This window comes from Giraffa tippelskirchi, chromosome 5, assembly GCF_054371585.1.
Source record: "Giraffa tippelskirchi isolate mGirTip1 chromosome 5, T2T-mGirTip1v1.2.pri, whole genome shotgun sequence".
NCBI lineage: Eukaryota > Metazoa > Chordata > Mammalia > Artiodactyla > Giraffidae > Giraffa > Giraffa tippelskirchi.
The window spans coordinates 12,468,131-12,495,055 of record NC_137279.1 but is presented as its reverse complement, the minus strand read 5'-3'; the positions used below and the strand labels follow the sequence as shown (position 1 = coordinate 12,495,055).

The window sequence follows — 26,925 nt, the reverse complement described above, 5'->3', positions numbered from 1 at the left end:
TATATTTAACAGTTAGATAATATCAAAATATGACTGAACTTATAATTCCTTATTACCAAATGTGGGACATATCAAAACGGAAATGAGCATGACATATTTTATGATTTTATTTGATAAATAATCCTGTGTTTCATCATTCCAGGTGCCTGTGGTGGCCATACTGGGCTCAGGTGGGGGATTTCGAGCCATGGTAGGATTCTCTGGTGTGATGAAGGCACTGTATGAATCAGGGATTTTAGACTGTGCTACCTACATTGCTGGTCTTTCTGGATCCACATGGTTAGTATACATTTTACATCTTGGTTTTATCATCCTAAATGCTTAGCATTTATCTACCTGAAACCAGAAAAGAGTGTTTTAAAAGTTGACATTAATTTCACATTACTGAAATATTCCAGCTTGATGCAGAAATTTGTTTCTTAAAAATATTTTTAAGGCAAATTCATACCTATTGATGACTCTCATCATAAGTTTGCTCCCTTTAAATCTATTTGTGACTTAAAATGTAATAGTTAAACATAAAAAAAAAATAGATCAATTGAAATAATTCTATAGAAATATCTCATAAGTGGAATAACGTACTCCACCCATAATTAATTTAATCTTCCTATAATTGACTGATTTGTAATCTTGCAGTGATCATGTCTAAGTCTACATGATTCACTAGGTATTCATTTTCTTCTTTAGGGCAAATAGAGTGAAATGCAAGATACTTTAGTATACAGAAGAAGGAAAACAGCTTTTGAATGAATAAATGCAATACATTTCAGTGATTTATATCTGACTAATTATGAAATTAATCCATTAAATATATCTAAGTTCAGTTGAATTTGGATAGAGTTAAGGCATCAGTATGTATAATATTTGTAAATATTTGTATACTGTAGGTCTGTCTTTTCAAGAATATATTTGTAAAACATTTTCAAAGATGATATTTTGTACCTTTTGGCTTGCTTACCTCACACAAGCACATTGAAAATCAAGTGTCTTGCTTAGCTGTCTCAAATAAAAGTATCACCTAGTACAGAATGGTTTACAAGGCCTTTTAGTCATTCAGCCTGTGGTAAAACTTATCTTTTATAATATTGTATTGTATGTAATTATATAACATAAGTATTATATAAGTATATATTATATAATTACAATATATATGTAATAATATGTATTATGTATGTCTGTATTTTAAAATTTCTGTATCTTCTCAGCCCGTGAGTTGGCTATGAGCTTCTTCGTTTTTCAAGCAAAGAAAATATGACTCAGAAGTCAAGTGATTTGTCCAAATCATAGCAGAGCCAACATAGAAACTCAGGGTTTCCATCCCCTATTCTGGATTCTTTCAACTCAACCGTAACATTCTCTTGTACAGCTATCTATTCTACCTAGAGAGTCACATTTAAAGAATCTATAGTTTCTTAAATATTTTGAACCAGATTCTTTAGCTGAAAAACAAGAATCTAGAACCATGATTGCCATCTATTTTGTCTGTCCCCTCAACATGATTTATCTCTTTTGAAAGAAGGGTGTAGCCCATCATTATTCCTTCCCTTGAAGGAAAGAGCAGGCACCTGCCTGTTTAATGAGTAATATGAAGATGATGGAAAAACTTGGACCCTTAGATAAACTTCACCTACTCAAGCATTTTATTATTACTCTTCAGATAATTTTCTTTATCTATTCATTATTTTTTTTAGATCCCTGTGGTCCAGCACTGACTAATACATTGCAAGAAACTTGTCTTCTTAAACTCATCTAATAATGAAAGACCAGACCTTCAGTGGGTGTAATGGTGTATATTTTGGCTTACTTAGAGCTGCAGTCATTGCTTTGGTTATAAATTTAGGGACACGTCTAAAATCCTCTGTCAGGGTTCTGAAAAAAGAATAATCAAGGGAATTTTAAATATTACAGCCCAATCATTTAAATATTGTAGGTCACCTTTTTATATATACAACATTTCTGCTCTATCCATCAGTGTCTGATTTTCTCAGATTAGCCTTCTTTTATTTATTCTGTTTTCTTAAAGGCCATGTACACCTAAGGGCTTCCCAGATGGCTCAATAGGTAAAGAATCTATCTGCAGTGGAGGAGACGCAAGAGATGTGGGTTTGATCTCTAGGTTGGGAAGATTCCCCAGAGAAGGGCATGGAAACCCACTCCAGTATTCTTGCCTGGAGAATCCCATGAACAGAGGAGCCTGGTGGGCTGCAACCCATAGGGTTGCAAAGAGTCAGACATGAATGAAGTAACTGAGCATGCACATGCATGCACTCCTAAAATTCTTACAATCCTTTTTGACCTGGAGACCACATAATTTCCAAATATGATGGTGTCTTTTGAAGTTCTTATTCTCCTTGACTTTTGCAGAGAGTCTGGGAGGATGAGGTTGGGAGTGAGACATTTCACACATTGAATTGTCCCTCTTTCACATCCCACCTACCTTGCCTCCCCCACCATCCTCTCTGATTGCTCTCTCTTCACTGTTATCTTTTCTACTTCTACTACTTTTCTCCTTAAAATGAACTTTTCTCCAGGACCTCCTTTTTGTTCTATTATATGTATGCATCTTCTCTTGGTAATTTCACCACCTTCTATCACTTCAGTTATTATCATCAGTCATTTCATTTGTAGATCTCCAAAACATCCAAAAAGTTAGTGGGCCAAAAAAAAAGAAGAAAGCAAACTTTAACAGACAGTGCAAAGTAGCCAAGGGTGGGGAGTGCTTCACAAGTAGTGGATATTTTAATAGAGCAAAAATCTGTGAGAAGCTTCACTTAGAACTGGGTTTAGAGTTTTCATGGTTTTAGCAAAAATTACTAGATAAAGTAAATGAAGGGCACCTTTGATCATGAAATTACCAATAAGAAATGGATAGAATATGAAAGGAGAAAAAGTAGGAATGTGAACCTTAGTAAGAGCCACTTACTATCTCAAGAAGGGGAATATAGGACCCAGGAAATGTTTTTGTTTTGTTTTCAGAATAAAAGAGACTAGAGTGTTATTGTAGAAGTCTGAGGTAAAGGAAATAGTAAAGGGATAGATGAAAGATAAAGAAACAGATGGATCATGGATAGAAAAAGATTTGGGCAGAGACAGGATAGGGACAAGATAAAAAGCTGTCAACCATAGAGAAGACATACTTCTTGAGACAAAAGAAAAAGTGGCCAGGATGATTCATATTAACAATTTTCTTTTGAAAAGTATAGCTGAAAAGGTAGAGTTCAAACGAAGGGATTCCAAAAGACTTGGAAAAACAAATTGCACTCTTGTGTATGTTTTTATATTCTGCTGATACATGACCATCCCCTGGCACAAGTTAGGTAATATGGAAATATCTGGAGAAGGCTGGGACCTCCCATAATGTTTTCTGTGATCATAGAAGAGAACTTTATGTAAGACAAAAGCTTCTCTTGTAATTGCTGCTACCTTTATAGTAATTATTTCTGAAATTATTTTTGGATGATTGTTATTCATTAAATAGGAGCATTAGCCAACCAGAACTGGCCTGAGTGAACTAGTGACAGTAACCATGTATCCTCTTAGTGAACACAGAGCTCTCCCTCAGCACAGCTGTTCATTTGGAGGATCAAAGGGCTGTTGATTTTTTTCTCCTTTTTTTATTAATAAATTAATTTTTATTGGAGCAGAGTTGCTTTACAATGTGGTGTTAGTTTTGCTGTACAGCAAAGTGAACCACCTATTTGTATACATATATTCCCTCTTTTTTTTTTTTTTTGGATTTCTTTCCTATTTCAGGTCAGCCCTGAGCATTGAGCAGAGTTCCCTGTGCTACACAGTAGATTCTCCTTGGTTATCTATTTTATGCATTCTATCAATAATGTATGTATGTCAGTCTCAATCTCCCGATTTATCCCAACCCTTCCTTACTTCACTTGGTGTCCCTATGTTTACTCTCTATGTCTGTATCTTTATTTATGATCTACGAATAAAATCTTCAATACCATTTTTTTAGATTTGACATATATACATTAATATATGATACTTGTTTTTCTCTTTTGACTTACTTCACTCAGTGTGACAGGCTCCAGGGCCCTCCATGTCTCTACAAATGACCCAATTTCATCCCTTTTTATAGCTTGAATAATATTCCATTGTATATGCATTGAATACATATGATTTGAAGCTATAAAATGGAATTCAAGAATGAAAACTTTCAGTTTAACAGTCTGAAGAATTTGTGGGATATTGAAAAATGAGCCAATTTTAATAGAAATTGACCCATAAGAAATGATAGACTAAAAGATGAAGATTATGTTAGAAAAAATATGTGGTTTGAGGTGGGGAATATGCTTATTTTGTATGCTAATGGACCTCTCCCAGTTGTCACATATTTAATGACTAAATGAAGATTTGCATAAGTAATTGCATTTTGGGGAAAAATTAATCTAAGAATTTCTCTAGGGTTTCAGGATATTTGCTTCACAGTGTTGAGGGCCTTGTTAAGACATGAGCAGCATTAGTTGCATATGAGAATTACTTCTGGAACTTTTTTAAGCATAGAAATTCTAAATCTTTATCCCTGAAGATTATGATTAGGAAGGTCCTGAGGCACCAGGCACTAATATTTTAAAACATTGACTCTGTGATTTGCATCAGGAATTGAGCTGAGAATTCCTTGCTCTCTGGAATAATTTTAAGTTTTTTTTTTTTAATTTGTATTTAGCCTAAAATGCATTCATATGGAGAGAATAAGGCGTCCCATCATATAAATATGTTGAAAAACATAAAGGTGAATACAAAAGTTAAAAAAAAAGTTATTTAAGGAAAATTGACCATTGCCTTCTATTCCATTTTTAGCCATCACCAAAGCAAAAATTCAAATCATAGATGTCACTGCAATGATGCCATCAAATGTCTATCCAATTCACACTTGTTAATTCTAAGGGAAATAGGCTTATAAATACTGAACAAGCAGAGGACATTAGCTCCAGTGGAAATGGTTGAGGTGTCTAGTCTTTATGTCTTTCTATGGGACTTGTATACTGGAGAAGGAAATGGCAACCCACTCCAGTATTCTTGCCTGGAGAATCCTAGGGACGGAGGAGCCTGGTGGGCTGCCGTCCATGGGATCGCACAGAGTCAGACACGACTGAAGCGACTTAGCAGTAGCAGCAGCATGGGACTTGTATACTTGAGCCAACCTTCTCATGAGAGAGGAAGAAAGACAGGGGAAAGAGACTCCCCATGTGAATGAGATAACCTCAACCTTTGGATAGCAGAAAACGGACTGCAGCCATTCTACGTGGAGCAAAAACAGAGAATTGAGCTGACATCCATATACATTTGACCTCTTATAAAGACCTACCTCTGAAATTGTGGCACAAAGTCCTAGAGGAAGGATTTTCAATCTAGATCCAGTGGCTAACACTGGGAGGAAGGAAGAAGAAAAGGAAAAAAAGAGGCTCCAGATTTTTCTGGAGGAAATTTATGAGGCTAAAGTGCTTGTTAAAATCATACATTGATTCATTTAAAGACCAAGTGAATATAGAGAAATCTTAAGTAATGTAAATGAAATTTGAGTAATTGTATTTTTCTGCTGAACTATTACAACAGCAGAATTATCATATTGTTTCCTTTTCACCTACCTTTGAAAAAATTATTCTGTGGCTGAATTGATTTCTACTGACATCAAGTGTTTGATTCTTTCCCTTATTTTTAATCCTGCTTCATTAAGGAAATTATTTAATGTAGCTTTACAAGTAAAGTAAAACTGGATTTCATACAATAAAGATAGAAGTGGGAAAAAAGTTTCAATATATGTGTGTTATATGTATATATATACATATATAAAACTATAAATTAAAAATTCATGCTATAACCTGTAGCTTTGGGATGCATGAGACATAGGCTTGGATTTAAGTTTTCTAGAATTCAAGGCTAAATCCAAACTATGCATAGTTATATAATATACATGTTTTATAAGTTAAGGGCAAGCCAGTGGTCCATGGATGTAGAACTTATTTTTGATAATAAGTAAGACCAGTAAGTAATTTCTTAATGTTATCATAAAGGATGAAACACATGAATAGTTCCAGAACTAATCACTTAGAGACTCAGAGAGAATTTTTATTTTTCCATTTTTATTGTATTTTTAAATGTAAACCAGTATCATTACACCAATATGTGCATTTATTGAAAAGTATGAAGTGGTCCAGAATTGGATCTTTGTTCATATAGATGAATCATGTAGTAGACCTTGGAGTATCTATAGAAATGAATGGACTCTCCATCTTTCTAGCAACGTCAGCTATATTTTTAGAAGATATTTGTTGATTATACCAGGCTTGAGTTCAGAGTAAGCCTGTTTGATTTATCTTTGTTGTTTTTGTGTTCAGTCTCTAAGTTGTGTCTGACTCTTTGTGACCCCATGGACTGCAGCATGCCAGGCTCCCCTGCCCTTCACTATCTCCTCGATTTTGCTCAGATTCATGTCCATGAGTCAGTGATACTATTGCATGTTATGAGAAATGTTAAGAATCCAGTTTGTGTAATAAAGATCTTTTAAGAATTTTTAATTTTTTTGCAGAGCATATGTTCCATTTTTGGTCTATAATCACTCTCCATTTGTTAAGTTATAGTTAGTCTCAGTTTGTCTCTAAATAACTCTGAATAACTCTAAATAACTCCAATTCATTGTGTAGTGGGAATCATTTGGTCTCTAAGACCTGAAATCATTTTAAAGGTTTTTTAAGAAATAAAACCTATCAGGGGAGAGGACAAATTTAAGTTTAAGTTCTTTTGTTATTAATTGGGGAACTGTGAACATGTTATTTACATTCACCAATCCTCTGCTTATCTTTAAAAAAGAAGAATTGAAAGCTTTCACAAGTCTTCAAGACAATAGCTTATGAGCAATTAGCCTGCTCAGGCCTAGAACATACTGGAGTTAGTTTTCTCCCCTGCATGAAGGGAAGATAAATCACTGTGGTGGCAATTTGACTTGAATATAAGGAAACAGGAGATTTAAATATATTCACTATATTCTCTTTGGTTGGATGAAGTGTTGGAATATTTCATTATTTTGTGCTCTCAGTTCAACAGTTCAAAACACCATGCTTGTCATATACTAGGCATTGGCTAATCATTGAGATAAAAACAGATATAAATAAGTAAAGTTTTCCCTGATGGTGATCACAACTAATTAAGGGAGACAGTTAAGAAAACTAATAATTAATATTTAGTATGAGAGCTACAGTAGTAAAGATACTGGTTTCCAAGAAGATTGTAACTTCATTTATCATCTCAGTATCAAATACTAAGCTACATGTTGATTTCCAGCATCACCTTAAGTGGCCAAATGGCTGGTGCCAGAATCTTCACAAGAAAGCATTTACCTGACAGCATTATTCTCTCTAGGATTTCACCATTAGATTTGTATGCTCAGAAATTCTGAGATTTACAGTTGGCAAGATGGGATTTTTGTCTCATTGGCCAATGGGCAATTAAAACAAAAGCCACATGTATCAGGAGAATTAGGCATTCACAGTAGTCTGGATTGCACATTCTCTACCTATAGATAATCACCATGGAAAGTGAAATTATCAGATTGCTTGGCTAGTATTATATACAGGAAAAAAAGAAAGTGAAGTGTTAATCACTCAGTCATGACCAACTCTTTGGGAACCCATAGACTATAGCCCACCAGGCTCCTCTGTTCATGGAATTATCTAGGCAAGAGTACTGGAGTGGTTTACCATTTCCTTCTCCAGGGAATCTTCCTGACCCAGAGATCGAATCCAGGTTTCCTGCATTACAGGCAAGTTCTTTACTGTCTGAGCCACCAGGGAAGCCAATTATATCCAAAAAAGTCCATTTATTCACATGGCTCTCAATGTGTTGTGTCATCAGTGTCTGATGGTCAGATAGGGATGCCCATTCCTGGAGAATAGAGAGTGGAGAGTTGGCCCAGTAGGCATTCTCTCCTCTGGACTATGCAAGGGAAATCCAGTGTTTCCTCTGAGACCTCCCCTTTACGTCTATTGTAGACCAGCTATTTTCTGATTGATGCATTCTTTTCTTAAATGAGTTAATATCTTCAATCAGAAGATCAGTTAATCAGCTACTTCCATTAGTCTTTTTTTGTGTGATAGCAGAGATGCCTGCTTTCTTTGGAGACTGCTTACTATGTGATGCCCTTTATCTTTACTGATTATCTTTTGTTTTCTTTACAGGTATATGTCAACCTTATATTCTCACCCTGATTTTCCAGAGAAAGGGCCAGAGGAGATTAACAAAGAGCTAATGAAAAATGTCAGCCACAACCCTCTTTTGCTTCTCACACCACAGAAAATTAAAAGATATGTTGAGTCTTTATGGAGGAAAAAAAGTTCTGGACAACCTGTCACCTTTACTGATATCTTTGGGATGTTAATAGGAGAAACACTAATTCACAATGTAAGCTCTGTCTCAGTCTACAATCCTTTTAATACAAGAAGACCATGTATATCATGTTTTTAAATAAAACAAAATGTGATGCATTTTTGTAAAAGTGCATTATCCTATAAACTGAGTACATACTCCCTGCCAAATATAACTCTTCCACATTTCATGCTACAATTGTGCCTACTAATTTTTTCTAGCTATGTGTGTCAATTATATGTTGTTGGCTGCACTGCTTGGCTTATGGGATTAGTTCCCCAGCCAGGGATAGAACCCACACTCTCGGCAGTTTGAATGAGTCCTAAGCCCTGGACTTTCAGGGGACTTGCCATGTGTCAGTTTTGATGTATAGGGAAATATTTTTGTATCCTTTTACTTTAGAAAGCTACACATTTTAACCTTCAACTGCTCATTCTTCCCAAGTAGCTATCTGTTTAGATAAAGACGTGAATACGAATAATATTTAAGTGGCAGAGGAAGAATGGAGATTGCCTGGAGAAAGCCAGAAAAAAAGGAATGAATCACATGGAAGAAACACATTTGACACATGACCATAGGGTGATATTTTATCTGAAGATAAAGTAGGCGGGTGGAGCCTGTGCCAGAGAATCTGGGGGCTAAATTCCTTCTGGTCTCCATCGCTGCCAAACCATTTTCCAGTTCAAATGTCAACATAGTCCCCAGACTTATGGTTGTTTTTTGGAATGAAGATAATTACTTCCAGTGAGCTTTTATTTTTTTTTCAAGATCAGAGATTTCTAGATAATAATAAGGCTAGTTTTTATCACAAAAGTTTTAAGGGTCTTGATTGGAAGCACTATTTCGCGTAGTTTTTTTTCTTATCTGTAAAAGTTTGTATATGTAAAACCTTTTCTTTCTTCTGTGGACAGAGAATGAACGCTACCTTGAGTAGTTTGAAGGAAAAAGTCAATACTGGACAGTGCCCTTTGCCTCTTTTCACCTGTCTCCATGTCAAACCCGATGTCTCAGAGCTGATGTTTGCAGGTATGGAATTTCCTCTTGCAAAACATTTCCTGGAAACTTGAAGCTGTGGTTCTTAATGATTTTCTTTAGAGGAAGATCATCAGCAATTTTAGTTGCTTATTTTAATATATTTTCTGTAGCATAAAAACATTTGAAAATCTAAGAATATTTTATACTAGATAATTTTCTGGCTGTCGGACACGACTGAAGCGACTTAGCAGCAGCAGCAGCAGAGATGTCATATGAAACTAGTTACTAATATATCTTCATTCAAATCAGTGGGAAAGGAGATATAAAAAAGTAAATCATGAATGTAGTCAAGATTCAATCTTAATTATCCATTTGTCAAGGATTTTTAACAATGTAGCTTGCCTGTTTTAGGCAATGCATATCTTTTTGCTTGCTGCTTATCTGTTCATTAAATTGGGTAACAGGACATATATTTGTCATTTAAAACTCTGTTCTAATTTTTATAATTTAGCACCTTAAAAGTACCAGTCTATATTTGTGACAGATGGTGAATAAAATGCCTCATTCTGTTAAGTCTCAGATATGAACATTTATTTCTTCTGTAGCTCTGCTTCTTGGTGGGTGCCCTCAAAATACATGACTCTCCACTTCTTTCTGGGGGCCACCGTTAGTCCTAGTTTGCAGTGTGGTAGCATCTATGACTGTGGCTGGTAGGGTTCATTATATTTTTAGGAAAAGTATCTCAGTGACATTAGTCACATCATGAACTTAAAAAAATCATTGTGAATGACATGGAATTAATTCTAGATTTATATCTAGAATTCTTTTGCATTTTTTCCAAGTCTCACTTTTTCTTCAACTAACTACCCTCAAGCAAGATTTGGAATAGTTATAAAAGCAGTACACCTGGAAATCATTCATTCAACAAGTGTTTATTAATTATCTTGACTAAAATGTTTCTCATGCATATGGTTCAGAAAGCACTTATCATATTTATTATCTTATTCAATGTTAACTATAACCTAGGGAGGGAGGGAGATGTATTCAGCATTGTTTCAAAGAAGAAAAAACACAATTTCAGAAAGATTCAATGATTGCCACATACAAAGTAAGTAGAAGAGCTAAGAATTGGTCTTGAAATACTTTGTTCTTTTTATGAAAATATTGATTTCTCTGATTGCTGATGATGTAGAATGTAGTGCTCCAGGCATGAAGTAGGAACTCTCCTCCCCTCCACAGTATGCTACCCTCTTCCTCTAAGACCTAGCAATCTGTTTGAGAAATTTACAGCAGTTATTAAAGAAGTTAAGGCAAAAGAAGAACAGAATGGTACTATGCACTGTTTCCTTGGCCAAACTATGTGAAATCTTTTAGCCTGTTTCCTCATCTGTTAAAGTGAAGATGAGATTCTCATAGTTTTTGCTAAATAAATGAGATAAAGTATGTAAAGAACTTAATTGTAAGCCCAAATGAAGTTTCAGTAAATCTTAACAATTTGGAATCTGCTGTGAAAACTGTATGAGAAAAGTTAGAGGTCTGGATTTTAAAGATGAATGGAATTTGTATATGAAAGCAAATTTAGTTGTCATATAGGGATTAAGACATTTAACTTTATTCTAGGATATCCTAGGATTCTAGGATAATCATGGCATACTCAGCAGTAATAAGGAACCACATTTTGTGAAAGAAATCATTGTTGTTGTCAGTTTTTCAGTCATGTCCAACTCTTGGCAACCCCATGGACTGCAGCATGCCAGGCTTCCCTGTCCTTCACTGTCTCCCGGAACTTGCTCAAACTCATGTCCATTGAGTCAGTGATGCCATCCAACCATCTCGTCCTCTTTTGTCCCCTTCTCCTCCTGCCTTCAATCTTTCCCAGTATCAGAGTCTTTTCCAATGAGTTGGCTCTTCATATAAGGTGGCCAAAGTATTGGAGCTTCAGCTTCAGCATCAGTCCTTCCAATGAATATTCAGGGTTGATTTCCATTAGGATTGACTGGTTGGATCTCCTTGCAGTCCGAGGAGATCAAGAGTCTTCTCCAACACCACAGTTCAAAAGCATCAGTTCTTCAGCACTCAGCCTTCTGTGTGGTTCAATTCTCACATCCATACATGACTACTGGAAAAACCATAGCTTTGACTAGTTGGACCTTTGTTGGCAAAGTAATGTCTCTGCTTTTTAATATGCTGTCTAGATTTGTCATAGTTTTTCTTCCAAGGAGCAAGCATCTTTTAATTTCATGGCTGCAGTCACCATCTGCAGTGATTTTGGAGCCTGAGAAAATGAAGTCTGTCACTGTTTCCATTGTTTCCCCATCTATTTGCCATGAAGTGATGGGACCAGATGCCATGATCTTAGTTTTTTGAATATTGAGTTTAAGCCAGTTTTTTTACTCTCCCTTTCCCCTTCATCAAGAGGTTCTTCAGTTCCTCTTTGCTTTCTGCTGTTAGGGGGATGTCATCTGCATTTTGAGTTCATTGATATATCTCCTGGAAATCTTGATTCCAGCTTGTGCTTCATCCAGCCCATCATTTTGCATGATGTATTCTGCATATAAGTTAAATAAGCAGGTTGACAATATACAGCCTTGACATACTCCTTTCCCAATTTGCAACCAGTCTGTTGTTCTGTGTCTGGTTCTAACTGTTGCTTCTTGACCTGCATACAAGTTTCTTAGGAGGCAGGTAAGGTGGTCTAGTATTCCCATCTCTTTAAGAATTTTCCATGGTTTTTGTGATCCACACTATCAAAAGCTTTAGTGTAGTCAATGAAGCAGAAGTAGGTGTTTTTCTACAATTCTCTTTTTTTTCTATGATCCAACAGATGTTGGCAATTTGATCTCTGGTTCCTTTGCCATTTCTAAATCTAGCTTGTACGTCTAGAACTTCTCTGGATTCACATTCTATCATATATGAAGAGAAAAGGCCATGATAAATTGTTTTTGTTGTTGTTGTTGTTTTGTTTGTTTGTTTTCCTTTAGTTGGTGTCTTGTGAAGTCTTGGAATGCTTGGAAATTGGTTGGTAAATATACACCTTAAGTGGGTCTCTTAATCTCTCTGATTCTTATTTTCATTATTAAAAAGGATATTAATAAATCAGTTTTATCTTACAGAGCTATTAAGACAATTTAATGACATATGGATAATACTGAATATGAAAAAGAGATATTAAAATGTAATAATTTTGTTGTTACTGTTATGATTCTTAAGGCATTTTCACAGTTGACTCTTTATTCTGTACTTCCAGCCAGTGGCCATTCTCAAGAGAAAATCTCAGTAAAATAATTAGAGAATGAAAAATATTTTAGCAAGTGAATATTTTTGATTCATCTAGAGTAGGAAAAGGCTACTTTATGTTCAATTAGTAGTCTTTCAACATGAACGTGCCTGATTTGGGCCAGCTGCCTAACTGAGATATTGTTACCGAGATAAGACAAACCCCATTAACCTTCATTGTTAAGCTCCTATGATAAGGAGATTGAAGCAGTTTCTTCCAACAGAGTTGGACAAAACCATGAAGCATTAGTTATGTGGATCTTGTACGCAGATAAGACATTAAAAGCGGCGTGTTATGAATGTTCAAAGAGCTTGAGTTGTGGGAAAAAAAAAGAGACATGTCTATACTTTATGCCTTTAAAATTTGCTTAGATTAAAATGGATTGGCTATTCAGGAAAAAAGTTAAAATATTATTTGAATTATATTATAAAAAGTCAAAGATCCCAGTTATCTTAGCTTACAGAAGTTTTATCAACTTTATTTCAATAATACTAGAGAATGTTTTTCTTCCCTCTTAGAAAAGTTTTAAACATTTTCACCTTTTGAAGACTTTAAACAAATAAACGTTAGTTGTTTAAATGGTTACATATTTTTGACTCCTCTACTTCACTACATTTCTAATAGGATTTCAAGCTTTAATTTGTGTTGTCAGGGAATTGCAATTACTGAGCACAATTTACAACTTCACATCATGTTAAGTCCCTTGAATCTTCCTCAAGAAGATTCCATTCCAATTAGCAAGAAAAATACACATAGAACTCTGTTGTCTGTTAGAGTATATAGACCTGACATAAAGTGTAAGATACTAGAGATTTAGTGTAGTTGTAAGAAAGACTTCACAAAGGTGGTAGAACTCGGGTTCAAGTTGAACTTGGAAAGATCTACCAATTGGAGGTGAAACATCATCTTTGTGTAAAACAGTATAAGAAAATGCTCAGAAGGGAAGCCAAAGGTGTGTTTCAGGGAGCAGTGAAAAGACACTAGATTTGATTAATGTATGAACTGGTGAAGAGTAGACGTATATTTGGAAAAACCATTAGTGTCAAGCTATAGAAAGATTTGACTTCCAGATAGAAATGTTTTTATTCAATTATGATAAGGGGAAACATTTAATGATTTTTTGGTAAGAAGTTATTTAATCTGTGTTTTTGAAAAAAAGTATTTTGATAGTTCATATGGGTAGATTGGCACGGAAAGAACCTCAAAGCCGTGGTATTACTATGTTTTTGTAAATAAGGGCTTAGAACTAGGGAGATACTGATAAGGAAAGAGAGGAGAAGATGGATGTGAAAAGCTTAAATATTACCAGTGAAATGTGGTGATGGATGGGTGAAGTTGATGTGAGTGGGTATAAGAATGATTTCAGTTAAGATTTTTTTTTCTGGGCTGTGATAGCATGGTTTATAGAAACAGGTGAGCTAGACCAGGAAGAAAGGTGATGAATTCCTTGCCAGGCAAGTGTAGTGGGATGTGATGACAGCATACTGAAGTGTAAATGCACAGCAGGGAGCTGGAGATGAATAGATGGAGGTTCATGGGAGAAGTTCAAGTTTGAAATGTCCCAGTTCAGCAGCAGAGAAACAGTAGTCAGAATACCATGGTGGCTTCGGCAAGGGTCAGAGAGCAAACCTGCCTCTCAGAAATGTCTCTCTCTACTGTGTGCACAAAACCACAGCATTAATCAACAAGAGATTGCTGAAGAAGTAGGAACCAGGAAATCTTTGTTTTAGCGCTGTGGATAAGGGTGTGAAACTCACAGATAAGATATTACTTGTGGTGGTATAGAATGTTTCCTATTGGTCTCTGATTCATTGCTAGTCATGTCTCACTAACTCCATGTAAATCGTTACAAAACATACCACTTTGTCATGAAGGGTATATATGCCATTTGGCTTTGATGTGAAATGAATTGCATTGTGTTCTCATCACAATTGGTGGTTTATAACTTGTTTCACAAAAGTAGAACGTTTTATATTATTGAGTAAATAATAAAAACATACATATCCATGATTTTTTTCCCAAAACTTTGAGGACAGATGTTTTAAAATTCAGAATATTTTAGATTTTGAAGTTAAAAAATATGCTTACAGGTCACAGCTAGGAATTCTGTTTGGAGAGATTAAGATTCAGATAATTTTTAGACATACTTATAACCACAGGAATACATGAGCTATAATCGTGGCTACTATTTAGTGAGTGATTAAAATGTACTATATCCTCTTCTAAGTTCTTTAAGTTTCTTAACTCTTTGGTTCTTCCCCAAAATCTTGCAGATTATCTACTGATTTTATTTGCATTTTACAGATTAAGAAACTAAGACACAGAGAACACACGTAATCTACCCAAAGCTGCATAGTTAATAAACAACACAACAGAATTTGAGCCCAAGTTTCTGGCTGGAGAGCCTCTGCTCTGAGAAAATAAATTCTGTTGGCTCTATTCCTATGCATTTCTGAATATATACAATATAAAAGCTTTGCATATACTCTTGTGAGTTAGAATAATGGTTAATAAGCAAAATTAAGGAAAGATGAAGAAAAGGCAAATGTTAGACACCACTTTCTTCCATTTTTATAGCCTGCTTCCCTTATCAGAAAGAGTTTAATTTCTTTTGTCTCCTTCATGGATTTTAAACATCGGAGTCAGCAGTTTTAAAACTGTGTCTAATTAAGATGGACTTTATAAAAGATGTCTGAGTTTTTAAATGCCATATTTGCACAAATTACTTTGCACAAATTATTCAATTTGTGCAAAGTAAGGAATCCTTTTGTGTTCTTATCTTACTCATCTATGAGCTTCCTCCCCAATTTCTATATAATGTCATACACATGGTTGTTCGTTGTTGTTCAGTCACTAAGACGTGTCTGACTCTTTGCGGCCCTGTGGATTGCAGCATGCCAGATTTCCCCATCCTTCACTATTTCCTGGAGTTTGCTCGGACTCATGTCCATTGTGTCAATGATGCCATCCAACCATCTCATCCTCTGTCACCCCCTTCTCCTCCCGTGATGACTCAGATGGTAAAGAATCTGCCTGCAATGTAGGAGACCCAGGCTCTATCCCTGGGTGGGGAAAATCCCCTGGAGAAGGGAATGGCTACCCACTCCAGTATTCCTGCCTGGAGAATTTCATGGACAGAGGAACCTGGCAGGCTACAGTCCATGGGGTTACATAGAGTCAGACACGACTGAGTGACTAACACTTTCACTTTCATATACATGATAGATATTTGTTAATTTTTTAAAATATTTTAAATGAATGAGAATAATTATGCCAGTGTTGGAGTAATCTATGTGTATATCTCTAGTATTTTTCTACTAATGGATTGCATTTTTAAAAATCATTTCAGATTGGGTTGAATTTAGTCCGTTTGAGATTGGTATGGCTAAATATGGTACTTTTATGGCACCTGACTTATTTGGAAGCAAATTTTTTATGGGAACAGTTGTAAAGAAATACGAAGAAAACCCCTTGCATTTCTTAATGGGTAAGTGATCCAAATCTACCATAAGTTTGTTTGACTGTTTTAAATCTTGGTACATTCTAAGTCATACTCTGTTTTTGCTCTCCTTTAGGTGTCTGGGGTAGTGCCTTTTCTATATTGTTCAACAGAGTCTTGGGAGTTTCTGGATCACAAAGTAAAGGCTCCACAATGGAAGAAGAACTAGGTATTGTAAAAACATGCTTGCATTGATAATAATTATGCCATATTGATAAACTTCACTAACATATACATATAAAGTTAAATCTTCATAAAATTGTAATTCTTCTAATGTTATCACTATTTTAGTTGAATCAACATAATTATTTGCTAGCAATATATACTTTTACCTCTTAACTATTGTTTTGATATTGAGGTTGTGGAGTTCATAGAAACTACTGATTCCTGAGAATCTTTTTTTTTTTTTTTTTTGCCACTTTATCTTTTTAATCGAAGGATATTTGCTTTACAGAATTTTTTGGTTTTCTGTCATACATCAACAAGAATCAGCCATAGGTACAGCCATGTCCCCTCCCTCCTGAACCTCTCTTCCATCTCCCGTCCCATCCCACCCTGCTAGATTGTCACAGAGCCCCTGTTTGAGTTCCCTGAGTCATATGGCAAATTCCCATTGGCTATCTATTTTACATATGGTAATGTAAGTTTCCATGTTACTCTCTCCATACATCTCACCCTCTCTCTCCTCCTCTTCCCCTGGTGTCCTTAGGTCTGTTTTCTATGTCTGTTTCTCCATTGCTGCCCTGAAAAGAAATTCATCAGTAACATCTTTCTAGATTCCATATATTTATATGATCTATGTATATGATATTTATATTTCTCTTTCTGATTTACTTCACTCTGTATAATAGGCTTTAGGTTTGTCTACCTCGTTAGAACTGACTCAAATGCATTCCTTTTTATTGCTGAGTAGTATTCCAGTGTATATATCTACAGTGGAATCAATTTTACTAGAGCATCTTTATTCCTTTTAGTTATTATGTATCAAAATATACTATTCGTATTAGAGAATACAAGTGGTCCCTGACTTACTATGGTTCGACTGACAATTTTTTGACTTTATGATAGTGTAAAAGTGATATTACTCAGTAGAAACCATACTTAAAATTTTGAGTTTTGATCTTTTTCGGGCTAGTGATAAGCAGTCGATACTCCCTCCCAATAGCAAGCTGCCACCCCCAGTCATGTCAGCCACACAATCACAATGGTAAACAACCCATATACTTAAAACCATTCTGCACCTTATCAAGCATTCTGTTTTTCACTTTTAGTAAAGCATTCTATAAATTATGTGAGCTCTTCAACATTTTACTATAAAGTGGACTTTTTGGTAGATGATTTTGCCCAACTGTAGGCTAAATATAAGTTTCTGAGTGTGTTTAAGGTAGGCTAGACTAAGCCGTGGTGTTCAGTAGATTCAGTTCAGTTCAGTTCAGTCGCTCAGTCGTGTCCGACTCTCTGCGACCCCATGAATTGCAGCACGCCAGGCCTCTCTGTCCATCACCAACTCCGGGAGTCTACCCAAACCCATGTTCATCGAGTCGGTGATGCCATCCAACCATCGTTCAGTAGATTAGATGTATTAAATGCTTGCCAGATGCATCTGACAAAATTTTCAGCTTACGATAGGCTTATTGGGATGTAACTCCATCGTTAAGTCGAGGGAGATCTGTTCTCCGTTTATGAATAAGGGCAGCTTTTGGAAGATTAGATTCATCAACAATTGAACACAGTATGATACTTAAATTCAAGCTTGATAGTAAATAAACTATTACTTAAATTCTACCTCATTAGAATTCTGTTAGCTTCTTATAGCTAATTCATACCAAAAACATGAAAAAAATATTTCAAATCACAGCTAATAAATTACTGCTAATAATTTTCTTCAAATCTAACTCATGAGCCCATAATAAATTAAAAGTAATTTTTATACAACTTGAAAAAGTATAAAAACTCAATTGAGGACCAGTAGCTTTCATTTGTTATAATATTAATGCCATAGAAACACGTTATCTTTAATGAATAAATTTGATTTACACAAAACATACATTCAGGATCTCTCAAGTGCTATGCCGTCTGTATCACAGTCAACACTGAATTTTTGTTATGACTATTTTGACTGGAAGTAGGAAGGATCAGGGGAATGCTGAATTTGAATTTGGGGCCAGCCCAGCAGGGTCTAGGGAGAAGGATCCTGGAGATTATCAACAAAGTACCTCCCTACCTCCTCTTCTGTGCCTCTGAAGTATCCCACATCTATTTCAGAGTTAACGGAACAACATAAATGACACTTTCAACAATCTCTTTGAAAAATACTTGCATGTTAACAACTTACTGTAGGATTTTTTTCTAATAAGCAGTCCTTAGTTATTGCAGACAATGATGGTTGATTTAATTAAGCTCTATATGCAAAACAAAAATACAGTTATAACTTTAATTGATGTACCTCAATTTGACTTTTAAGAAGTGTGAAGTCACTCTTCCTGCAAGAGTTGATTTTTGATATGTGATATATATATTAAGTGCAGCAACGTTGTATAGTCCTTAATATTTTGGGTGTAATTCTTAATAAATAATGTGAAAGTGATCTTATGATTTCCCTAGAGTCAAAAACTTTAGAATAAAAATAAAAACAACCAAAGAGGCACTTTGTCCTTTACTTGCTCCTGTCTTCTGAGCCTCACCCAGGGAACAAGCAGCCCAGGTTGGTGGAACTTTGGAGTGTTGTCTGACCTTAACCACAGAGCCACATGCTCCTAAGGGTAACTGCAAGGCAAAGTGTTTAATGCTGAAATGCTCTGACTTGTTTTATTTTAATGAACATTGTATCCCAGATGAATATCCTGTTCTCACCTTTAATTTTGTGGGTATGATAAACTCTTCTCTAAGTTATGTGAAGATTTCAGGCAAAAAAAAGGAGAGAAAAAGAACAGAATTATTGCCTTTTGTGAGGCTTGCTTCTCTGTGCTCTTCTCTCTTGAATAATCCAGATAAACCCACGGTTTGTTGCTTTTTTCTCTTAAGACAGGAAGAGAATAGGACTGAAACAACACATCTGAGGGTGGGTGAGACAATAGCTGAAGGCCGAGGAAAAGGAGAATGTTTATACTCAATATTCTTGAGAATATTCTTTGTTGTTAGATGTCCCCTTTGAGACCAGTGGTTGGCAGCTTTTTCACTTTCACTGTGTGTCAGAATTAAGGGGAATATTGTGTCCTGAGAACCCCTGGCCAGCAGGATGCATGTTACCTCAGATTAGGGAAGGGTTTCCAGGAATGAGACCAGAGAGGTGAGTGACTGAGGGGAATCTCAGGACTCCCGGTGACGCTTTCATCCACTGGCCAGCTAAAGTCTGCCTCTTAAAGGGGTGTTCGGAGGTGGCTGTAGTTTCATTTTTCTCTCTTTCAAAGAAAGATTTTAAGGTCAATTGGAGTGTAATATGGACAAACCAAATGTTATACCTTTATTTTTCTGAGTTTAAAAGCCCAAATGGTTCTATCACTGAAAATTATAAATTTGAAGTCAGTCAAAAAAATAAATTCTATTGACTAATAGAAAGAAAAAAAAAAAGTCACTCTACAGAAAAAGATTGCATGTAAATGTCTCCCCAAAGTTTGATTTTTCTATAAATGATGATTATAAAATGGTCTGTGTATTCCATAATTTAGGTACTTTCTTACTTGAAAAAAGAGAGCTAAGTATAATGCTAAATTTACTCTTATCTTTAAGGCTTTATGGTTTCTATTTTAGTTTTTGTAACTGTTCTCTTAATATATTCTGAGGAAGCACAAATCAAAACCAAACCACACATTTCAATAGATGATATTCATTATTATTAAAAAAAAGTCCCCTCATATTAGTAACTTCATTCATCTTAATAAAACTGTTGTAGCCCCATTGTAGATTTTGGCTTTACCCTATATCGACTTTCATAAACGTCATTTCAACATATTTAATTAAAGAAAAATGTATCTTTTGGGTAATAAGAATTCTATAATCAAGCTATTCTTCCCATCAGAATTAATATAAACAAATAAAAATTCTCCCCTTTAAATCACATATGAATAGATTCTAAACTAAGTTTTCATGCTCTGGGAAATTTTGTTTTCCAATGGGAAATTTGAAAAATACTAGTAAATCTAATACATTTAAATTTACTAAATTGATCTAGATTTACACTGATAAATGTAGTAGAGCTCACTGCGTTTTGCTGAGAGTACTTCCTTACAGTAAATTTCACTGTGAGTCTTGACACCTGAGATTCTTTTATTGTTTTATTTTCTTTCTGCAGAAAATATTACAGCAAAGCATATTGTGAGTAATGATAGCTCAGACAGTGATGACGAATCACAAGAACCCAAAGGTAAGAGAGCTGGAAACTTCTCTGACAGATCTGCATTAGGAAAGATTATGAATGTTTTGTCTGATTTTCCCACTCAAGATACTAACAGTAGTCTCTGCTTAAGGCACTGAGTGATAGAGTTGTAGCTTTCATTTCAGAGAGACAATCAATGTCATATATCCAATAAAAGATGCAACATAGAAGAATGCCTTATTTTATTTATTTTATATACCTCAAAAATGTTATCAGTTGATCAGAGAACAAACTGAGATGGTGTAACAGAAATACCAAATTCTGTGTTAAATCTGATTAGAGCAATAGATTTCTAAGCATAGGAATGGTGATGTGGGAACATTTTTATGTGGCTTCAATAACTAAACTTTCATCCTTTAAAATCTTATTTTTAAGTAACATTTGAAAAATTAAGTTCTCACTCCATTCCTGAGCTTTTTTCCATTGGCAACATTCTCTCTCTCTGAAAGGGGATCAGTGATGGAGTCGAGTTATTGAGAACTTTTTGTTTCATGTATGGCTTTGTTGTATAAATGAGTTCTTTTACACCTTGGCAAGGCAGTTTTTACCTTGTGTGGATCATGATAGTCAGTGTGGAGTCAGGGAAGAGCTCTGGAAAGGATCTGGCATACTTGTTGCAATTGTTATGTGGTAAAATGGAATGATTTTACATTTGGACAGAGCCATTTGGGCAAATGTTCCCAATAGCTCAAAAACCAAAACAAAACAAATAAAAAACAAGGAGAAGATTTTATAACAACTGGTTGAACATGTCCTGTTATAATTTGAATAAAATCATCTAGATTTTAAAAGATATTAAATGCTTTCTTGTCCAAAACTTAATGAATTCCATCAGCTAAGGTAAGGCTGTTAGAAGAGGCTGTTTTATCTTTGCTGAATCAACACTAAAATTAAAATTGTCTTTTCTTAGCCAGGCTGTTATTTTTTAGTTGTTCAGGTCTTTTTTCTTCTATTTTGAATTCCCTTTTAATGAAGGTGGGTAGAATAAAAATGATGGACAGCATGTGCCTACCACTCATAGAATTAATTTTGTATTGATTTTGGAACCATCAAGTAGATTAATAATGGTTTACTGTTTATTAAGTAAATTGCCAAAATAATCAGTGCATTTGATCACCTCTGCCAGTACTGGCAGATTATCTTAAGGCTGAGAAGCTCAAGGACCCTCTGAATATGGCTGCTTTGGTTTCAATACCAGCCAACATTGGAGAGTGATATTCAGGGTGTTTTTGAAGATTTATTATTAGCTCTTAATATTCTTTTTTCTTTTTATTAACCTTTATTTATTAGAGTAGTTTTAGACTCACAGCAAAATTGAACAAAAAGTACAGAGAATTCCGATATATTCCCTATATCCACACACATTGCCTCCACCACATTCAACATCCTGTACTAGAGAGGTACATTTATTACAGTCAATGAACCTATACTGACACATCATTAGCACTCAAAGTCTAAGCTTTTGGGTTCACTCTTGTTATTGTGTATTCTACAGGTTTTCACAAATGTATAATGACACATATCTAACATTATTGTGTCATAAGAGTAGTTTCACTACCCTTAAAATTCTCTGTGCTCTAAATATCCCTCTGCCTCCTACCCCCCACCCCCCTGGCAACCCCGTCTTTTTACAATCTCCATCATTTTGCCTGTTTGGAATGTCATCTAGTTAGAATCATACAGTGGATAAATTTTTCAGATTGGCTTCTTTTGCTTAGTAATATGCATTTAAGTTTCCTCCATGTCTTTTCATGGCTTCATTTCTCTTTAGCATTGAATAGTATTTCATTGTCTGGGTTTTACACAGTTTATCCATTCACCTACTGAAGAACATCTTGGTGGCTTTCAAATTTGGGCAGTTATGAATGGCACTGTTATAAATATCTATGTTCAGATTATTATGTGCATATAAGTTTTCAACTCCTTTGGGTAAAAATGAAGGAAAATGATTGCAGTATCATGTGATACAAGTATAATTAAGTTTTGTAAGAAACTTCCAAAGAGGTTGTACCACTTTGCTTTTCCACCATCAGTGTTTGAGTGTCCTGTTGTTTCACATTATAACCAGCCTTTGGTGTTGTCTGTTTTGGATTTTGACATTTCTAATAGGTGTGTAGTGTCATCTCGGTTTTATTTGCATCTCCCTGATGACATGTGATGAAATATCTTTTCAAAAATGTACTTGTCATCTATATGTCTTTTTTTTTAAAGATTTTTTTTAATGTGGACTGTTTTAAAAATCTTTATTGAATTTGTTACGATATTGCTTTGTTTCCTGTTTGGTTTTTTGGCCTAGAGGTATGTGGTATCTTAGTTACCCAACCAGGGATTGAGCCTGCACCTTCTGCATTGGAAGGTGAAGTCCTGACCATTGGACTGCAAGGGAAGTCCCCTATATGTCTTTTTTGGCAAGGTTTATGTTAAGATCTTTTGCCCATTTTTAAATCAGGATGTTTACTTTCTTATTGTGGAGTTTCAAAAAGTTCTTTGTACATTTTGGGTAACACTCCATTATCAGATGAGTCTTTTGCAAATATTTTCTCCCTGTCTGTGGCTTATCTTCTTCTCTTGAGGCTTCTTTGTATTTAGTCAAGTGATTTTGAACATGATTTTTAGACGTTTTCAACTTCAGTTCTTTCAAATCTATATTGGCATCATTTTGCCTCCTCTTACAGAATTGCTGTAATCATAAAATTAGCAAATGCATACAAAGGGCTTTAAATTGTGAAAAGCTAATAAATAGAAATTTACTATTAGTATTGAAGCTAATAAGCAAGATATATCATTTATGTTATCTTGTTGCCATTTCCAAATATGTCATATGGAAGGTAGATCCATTGCTGGTATAGGAGTGAGATAAATTTAATAACAACAATAGTGATGATGAAAAAGGAAAAGAAGAGGAAGCACCAAATCTTTGGAAAATAATTGAGTATCTTATTCATATCCTGTGTAACTGAAGGTATAAATCATTTATTTTGAAGCTTGATTTGTTCTAGTGAAAGATTTTCTTTGTCATATTTGGCATTAGAAAAGAGTGGGAGTAGAAAAGTAGAAAAGAGTGTATATTTGTTTCTTCATGACTATGCAGTCATCTGGATTGGTTATGGAGAGAAAGAGCCCTTCACTTACTGAGCTCAGCTGAGCTAATCTTTTGAAGATATTATGGTTTTATGTATGTTTAGTTAGCATTTATTGAAAATTATAAAGTTTGAATATAGATTCTCTTTTCCTCTCTCAATACACACACACACACACACACATAGATTTATATATGCATGTATATTTATATTCAAAGTTCCCAGACATCTGAACAGAAGTGTTCAGGTAGGGGATTATCCTCTACCATACAATGTTCTTAGGTTTGAGTTATGAATGAAGAATATTGATGGTGATGATTACAATGCTGCTGCTACTACAACTACTTCTACTACCAACTAGTGTTTACTGAGAATTTAATGTAGGTCAGGCACTTTTCTAAGAAATTTGCATGAATGCATTAACTTAGTTTATCCTCATAACAACCCAATGAGGTTTACCGATGAGGAAATGAATACTGAAAAGGGCCAATTAACTAGTAAACAGTGGAGAGAGGATTGGAATCTGGGCAGTCTGATTCTGGAGCCAGTGCTCTAAATAATGACACAGTATGGCTTCTCAGTAGTAGTGATGAGTGCATAGATTTTAAGGAAAAAGTCATTGAAAACTGCTGCTTTTGGAAGATTGTCGAATTTTAGGCCATTTTAAAACATAAATTTAAATTACAGACTTTTAAACCCCAAACTTTATAAGCAAGAATGCAGTGACATTTCATATAAGCAAGAATGTTTATTGAGAAGCAAATATATGTTGAAACCTTCAATTGTCTGCCCTCAGTTTGCATGAGTTCTGAATGTTTATTAAACACGACAGGGCGGGAAATTTGGGAAAGGAAGGGCATTAGCTACTATGGATATTCCCTCTTAGGCATAGCCATAGCCAAGAAAAGAAAAGAAAAAAATTGGGGAAAGGGAAAAAAATGGAGAAATAGGAGTTTCTCTGGAAATCAAAGAATAAGCCAAGTAACACTGTTAAGAATATAGCCTTTAGACTGACAATAGGTAAAGGGTAGAAAGAAAGAAAAGTGAAGTCGCTGAGTCATGTCTGACTCTTTGTGATCTCATGAATTGTAGCCTACCAGGCTTCTCCATCCATGGGATTTTCCAGGCAAGAGTTCTGGAGTGGGTTGCCATTTCCTTCTCCAGAGGATCTTCCTGACCCAGGGGTCAAACCTGGGTCTCCCTCATTGTAGGCAGATGCTTTTACTCTCTGAGCCACCAGGGAAGTCGGTATAGGGTAAAGTAAGAACAATTTAAGAACAAAAATGATTAACTGAAATATTGACTGTATTAATTTACATGAATAAACATTTGTTGAATCAAAAACTGGAGGGACTTCCTTGGCAGTTCAGTGGTTAAGACTCTGTGCTTCCACTGCAGGGACACGGGTTCGATCCCTGGTCAGAGAACTGAGAGCCTGCATTCCTCTAATGTTGACGCTCCATAGACCAAAGATTTTTTTTTCATTTTCACGGATTTTGGACAATGTATAATGATCTTTTTCTTTAGGCACTGAAAATGAAGAAGCAGAAAGGGAATATCAAAATGATAATCAAGCAAGTTGGGTCCAACGTATGCTCATGGCCTTGGTGAGTGACTCAGCTTTGTTCAATACCAGAGAAGGACGTGCTGGGAAGGTGCACAACTTCATGCTGGGCTTGAATCTCAATACATCCTATCCGATGTCTCCTTTGAGAGACTTTACCATGCAAGAGTCCCTGGATGAAGACGAATTGGATGCTGCTGTCGCAGGTAGGTACACAAAGTGTAACCCATGGAAGCTAATTCAAGAGATTGTTCTTCCTTCCCTGGGGAGGAGCATTGTAATTATTGTTACTAGTAACTCATTTATAATCCAATTTTAAAACATGCGTTTAATGGGCGGAGGAAATTCTCTGGTGGCTCAGATGGTAAAGAGTTTGCCTGCAATGTGGGAGACCTGGGTTCGATCCCTGGATCCAGATGATCCACTGGAGAAGGAAATGGCAACCCACTCCAGTATTCTTGCCTGGAGAATCCCATGGATGAAGGAGCCTGGCAGGCTACAATCCATGGGGTTGCAAAGAGTCGGGCACGATGGAGCGACTTCACTTTCTTTTCTTTTTAATGGGGGAAGGACCATGAATTATTGGTTTTTTGGAAGAAAAAATACACTGGACAGGAAACAGCATCGTCGTGTCAGCATAAACAATTTTCGTTGAAATATTGAGAGGGCCTTTGCTTCTCTGTGTTGGTCAAGGTTCACTCACTGGAAACAGGAAACGCTCTCTCTTGTTTAAGCGAAAGGGGTTTAAAGAAGGGAATTGGGTGCTTACAAAACTGTTCTGAAGCGTGGAGGAGCAAGCTCCAGGCTAAGCATCTAGGAATGATTCCAAAAAAACTTCAGAATCACCCCCACAAACGCCCCCACAACAGTGCTTGGCAGTAGAAATAGCACAAACACAGTCTCTGTCTCATTTCCTCCTTCAAATCTCAAGTGGGTGTTTCTCCTTGGCAAAGGAAGTAAGTCTCAGCAGACCCAGAGCTGGGAGGGAATCTTCTGTATGAAGTCCTCCCCGCCCCCCACCCCTAGGAGTGCCCAGCAGTAAGGCCTGCCCCCTAGGGGTGAGAGTCAGCTGAGTTTACCTATTTGCAGCGTCCCTCTAGCTATTGAATTTTTTTTTAATTTATTTTTAATTGGAAGACAATTGCTTTACAATATTGTGTTAGTTCCTGCCAAACTGTCAACATGAATCAGCCATAGGTATACATATGTCCCCTCCTTCTTGGCCCTCCCTCCCACCCCCCACCACATCTCACCCCTCTAGCTTGTCACAGAGCACCAGATTTGAGTTCCCGGCTTCATACATCATATTCCCACTGGTTATCTATTTTACATATGGTAATGTATATGTTTCAATGTTAACTCTTTGCATTCGTCCCTCTCTCTCCTTCTCCTGTGGTGTCCACAAGTCTGTTCTCTCTGTGTCTCCATTGCTGCCCTGCCAATAGGTTCATCAGTACTATCTTTCTGGACCCCATAGAGTTCCTATTACACAGAGTGAAGTAAAGTCAGAAAGAGAAAAAAAAAAAAAATACCATATATTAACAGGCTTTTGAATTTGTCCCTCCAGTTCTCTGAAAACATTAGGTAACTTTCTTAAGGCCCCTTAAGAATCTCATTAAGAACCCACTCACTTTCAGGATTGTCAGTTAGCCAAACTAAAAATACTTCCCTTGATTCTTCATTTGCATGGGTGTTCCAAATTAAAAGTTAAATTTGCTTTGGTGACTAATCACTACATAATCATCTTTCTTATAATGCTCCTGTCATTGTAAACTTTTT

At 35.8% G+C, this 26,925-nt stretch overlaps 1 protein-coding gene across 6 annotated transcripts in view; it reads left to right on the top strand.

Annotated features, from left to right (window-relative positions):
- The window catches only part of PLA2G4A (phospholipase A2 group IVA), a 157,836-nt gene that overhangs the window by 96,606 nt on the left and 34,305 nt on the right, over positions 1-26,925 (top strand). For all 6 annotated transcript variants that reach the window (XM_081491325.1, XM_081491321.1, XM_081491324.1 and 3 more), the window contains 7 exons: positions 143-279; positions 8,190-8,412; positions 9,288-9,402; positions 15,978-16,115; positions 16,204-16,296; positions 20,419-20,490; positions 25,110-25,352. In XM_081491325.1, coding sequence (XP_081347451.1) covers positions 143-279; positions 8,190-8,412; positions 9,288-9,402; positions 15,978-16,115; positions 16,204-16,296; positions 20,419-20,490; positions 25,110-25,352 — 1,021 coding nt within the window. The remainder of the gene's footprint in view (positions 1-142; positions 280-8,189; positions 8,413-9,287; positions 9,403-15,977; positions 16,116-16,203; positions 16,297-20,418; positions 20,491-25,109; positions 25,353-26,925) is intronic.